Source organism: Bubalus bubalis, chromosome 16 (genome assembly GCF_019923935.1).
Source record: "Bubalus bubalis isolate 160015118507 breed Murrah chromosome 16, NDDB_SH_1, whole genome shotgun sequence".
NCBI lineage: Eukaryota > Metazoa > Chordata > Mammalia > Artiodactyla > Bovidae > Bubalus > Bubalus bubalis.
This window is the reverse complement of record NC_059172.1, coordinates 38,552,182-38,556,228: the sequence shown is the minus strand read 5'-3', so window position 1 is coordinate 38,556,228 and position 4,047 is coordinate 38,552,182. Positions and strand designations below refer to the sequence as shown.

Sequence of the window (4,047 nt, the reverse complement as noted above, 5' to 3'; positions counted from 1 at the left end):
GAAGCAGGAAATGAGGCCTGTGGCCAAACCCTGGTGATGACTACTAGGAAAATACCAGAGGATGCCTCCCCACCAGCTCCGCCTCTCCTCTGTCTACGTGGCCTGCTGGGTCCCAAAGTGAGGCCTCTGGCCCAGTCTTCGTTCTGTATCAAAACAGCCAAGAGCCTAGGGGTGCAAACACAGCCCTCTGAGGCAAGGGAGGCCGAGGGCAGGGGGCTGCGGAGGCCCTTTGGTTACACATTTGCCTTGCTGACATAGTTTCTCTGCCCACTCCATGCATACAACAACATTTTCCAAGGCTTGTCCTTTGCACTGGGGAGAGAGTACTTTCCAGAAAGAGGCACACCAGGGAATTGGAGTGGAGGAAGGGAACTCAAACTCCTGATGAGAAAGTCAGTCGGGCGGGGTGGGGCGGATTCCAGGCCAGCCTGCTTCCCCGCGGGGCCCCGGGCAGGGCGGCAGAGAGGGGGTGCGCTTCCGAAGGACCCCACCGCCAACATCCCGCCCTCTGCCCTCCCCCCCGCCGCCGCCGCCGGGTAAGGCCAACTCCGCCTGCCTGAGTCACGGCTGAAGTTGGGGAGGAGCCGGGGAAGGCGGCCCCAGCGCAGAACGCGGCCGGCGGCTTCAGCGGGAGCCAGGCAAGGGGGTCAGGGATCATGGGGGAGAGCGCTCTGGAGTCGGGGCCTGTGCCCGGAGCGCCGGCAGGGGGTCCGGTGCACGCCGTCACGGTGGTCACCCTGCTGGAGAAGCTGGCCACCATGCTGGAGACGCTGCGCGAGCGGCAGGGGGGCCTGGCTCAGAGGCAGGGCGGCCTGGCGGGCTCCGTGCGCCGCATCCAGAGCAACCTGGGCGCGCTGAGTCGCAGCCACGATACCACGAGCAACACGTTGGCGCAGCTGCTGGCCAAGGCGGAGCGCGTGGGCTCGCACGCGGATGCCGCCCAGGAGCGCGCCGTGCGCCGCGCCGCCCAGGTGCAGCGGCTGGAGGCCAACCACGGGCTGCTGGTGGCGCGCGGGAAGCTCCACGTTCTGCTCTTCAAGGTTAGTGACCTCAGGCGTCCCCGAATCCGGGGCCTTTTCCCGCCTGCGGGGCACCCTCTGGGGCTCCCCCTCCCATCTGCCTGCCGCACCCACATTCCTGACCCCACCCTCTTCCCTTCTCGGGGAACCCACTTCCAAGGGCCGCGCCCACTTGCCACTGCCCAGCCCCAGCCTTCCCTCACGCCCCTGAAAGCAGCCTGGCCAATGAACGGCTGTGCAGCTCTCGCTCAGGCCACGTCCACAGAAGCTCCTCCAAGTACCAGCCCATCCCCGAATGAAAGTAACGGTGATGGAAGTGCATCCTGAGACACTTCGCCGCCTCCTGCTGTTCTTGCCCCTGAGGCCACCATCCTGTCTCACGCCTCTAAAGGGGTCCCGCAGACTTCTGCACAGTTTGCCTGTCCTAGTTGACGCCACCTTCCTCCAACCGGCTCCCTCCTTTCCCACGCCTGCCTAGCCTTTCCCCTCTGGGCTGCGGAGGCTGAGGGTGGCGCGGGTCTCCCTGGTGTAACTGAGATGGGGGGCTCAGGCTCCCGAGAGGGGGCTGCCAGGGCCAGTTCTGTGTCCTTCACTTGCAGGAGGAAGCTGAAATCCCAGCCAAGGCCTTCCAGAAAGCGCCGGAGCCCTTAGGCCCGGTGGAACTTGGCCCACAGCAGCCCGAAGCCGAAGCTGAAGAGAGCTCAGACGAGGAGGAGCCCGTGGAGTCCAGGGCACGGAGGCTGAGGCGCACCGGGTTGGAGAAGGTACAGAGCCTGCGAAGGGCTCTTTCAGGCCGCAAAGGCCATGCCGCGCCAACACCCACGCCTGTTAAGCCACCTCGCCTTGGGCCGGGCCGGAGTGCTGAGGGCCAGCGGGAAGCCCAGCCTGCTCTGGAGTCCAAGCTGGAGCCAGAACCTCCGCAGGACACCGAGGAGGATCCCGGGAGACCTGGGGCTGCCGAAGCGGCGGCTGTGCTCCAAGTAGAGAGTGCGGCCTGATGGCCCGTGCTGCCTGCCTCCCCTGTGCCTAATGCTAGTCCCCAAATAAATCTTTCTCTCAGAATGCAGCATTCCCGCCCAAATAAGGAGTGAATCCTGCATCCACAGCCCAGCGTTGGCCCTCCCTTCCCGGCTTCTCTAGCCCAGCACCCTGTGTCCTCTATAAGAGCAGCCACTCACACCTGTTTACACTCACCATCAATAAAAGTCATGTCACCTAATCCGGACTCCATGTGAAGGGGTGGGGGAAAGATGGTGCAAGAAATAAGACAGACATTGGAACCTGGAATGTGACTTCAGTTTCAAACAGATCATTTTGTGGTTTCTTATTTCCACTGAATCCTGGGCTCTACCCCAGTGGCACATAGAAGCGTCCTTCTGGCCACTTGCTCCTTCAGCGCTTTCCTTGTGGGGACATACAAGTGTGATTTTTTTCCCCCCAGCATCTAGTACACTCCCTTGCTTTTAGGCGCTCAGCAAATGCCAACATGTGGTTTTCCTCTTAGTCACTTCTTCCTCTACCACCTCTTAAAAGTTGGGTCTTCCAGGACTCTGTTTTTAGTCCTTTTCTCAATCTGGGTATTCTTCCATTAATACTCACCCCTGGGACTTCCTTGCTGGTCCAGTGGTTGAGGCTCTGTGTTCCCAATGCAGGGCACCACGGTTGGATCCCTAATCAGGGAACTAAGATCTCACATGGAAAATACAAAGCCAGAAACCACTCAGTCACTGGCAGGCCTCTCTTATCAGCCACATACACCCTAGACCACTGTCTTGAGATGCATTGGAAAAAGAATCCAAACTCCAGATGTCTCCAAAAGAAGCAGTCTGTCTTCTACCTTTTAATTAAGTTCAATTTCACAGCTATTTATTGAGCACTTACTATGTATCATTCAAAACTGCTCCTCTTCCTGTGTTTTCTTTACCAGTGAATGGCATTATCATCCACACAGAAACCTGGGAGTCTTCATTGGCTCCTCCTCTCTTTCCTTCCCCTACCACACAGAAAGAGTTATCCTATTGATAACTCTGACCTGTTCTCTCTTAATACCCATTGTTGCTGCTCTATGTCAGGCTTTGTCTTTCATCTGACCGTTACATGGACTGCTAATCTGATCATATCACCCTCCTGCTTCAGACCCTTCAGTGATTCTCCATCGGCTTCAGAATAAAGTCCAAGTTCTTGAATGTTACCTTCAAGCCCCTTCATGAGCTGGCACCTGCTCATTTTTGTAGCCTCACCTCTTGCTACTTCCCTTCATTGTTGAATCACGATGAGCTGTGTGTTCTCACTCTCATCTCTACTGTCCTACAAAAGTCATCTAGGGACCCTGTTTTAGGGCCAGATGCTTCTCTTCCTTGCTCCCAAACACCACTTGCACACTTCAGTGCTAACTGCACTAATTGTGATTGCCATTACTACTCCCCGGCCCCCCGCCAAATCCACTAGACTGTGGCTCCTTTGCAGTAGAGACTGTTTTATTCATTTCAGTATTTTCCATACCTAATGCTATGGTTGGGGCACAATAGGCCCTCATGAGCATCACAGAGGAAGGAAGAAGTGGGAAAGTGTTGGCTCGGGATGGGAGCATGGTCATCCACCCATTCATTCAGTCATTGCTGTATAAAAATATTTTGAGTTCCTATTATGTTCCAGACCCTATAGTACCTCTTGTGAACACCGAGATGACAATCTCTTCTGAGGCCTTCAAGGATCTCAGAGTTTAAGGAGATGGAAACATATAGTGACTGATGTAAGTGCAATGATAGTTATACATAGGTTATTTTGAGAGGAAAGGGGGAAGGGGCACATCCTTACCTGAGGGAGGAAAAGTAGAGGATGTTCTTGGAAAAGGTAAATAGAGGGATGGGAAACAGGAATGGTGAGGGGCCTAGAGCTCAGTGGGTTCTTAGTTCCCTCAGCTATGAAAAGGGATAATGATAGCTCCTGTAAGGCTGATGTGAGGGTTAAATGACGTAAATGCCTAGCATAGTGCCTGGAACACAGTTTGTTTCAGGTATATAATTTA

General features: G+C 55.8%; 1 protein-coding gene across 1 annotated transcript; it reads left to right on the top strand.

Moving 5' to 3' along the window:
* Nucleotides 1-521: 521 nt before the first annotated feature.
* Nucleotides 522-2,238, top strand: CAVIN3 (caveolae associated protein 3). Its single transcript, XM_006042100.4, has 2 exons — nt 522-1,040; nt 1,619-2,238. Exons 1-2 carry the CDS (start codon nt 657-659, stop codon nt 2,015-2,017), a joined length of 783 nt encoding a protein of 260 aa, XP_006042162.1. The 5' UTR covers nt 522-656; the 3' UTR covers nt 2,018-2,238.
* The last annotated feature ends 1,809 nt before the right edge of the window (nt 2,239-4,047 follow it).

Coding starts and splice junctions, on each gene's coding strand:
- CAVIN3 (XM_006042100.4), top strand. CDS start 657: ATGGGGGAGAGCGCTCTGGAGTCGGGGCCTGTGCCCGGAGCGCCGGCA. Junction 1,041..1,618: donor TCCACGTTCTGCTCTTCAAG/GTTAGTGACCTC, acceptor CTTCACTTGCAG/GAGGAAGCTGAAATCCCAGC.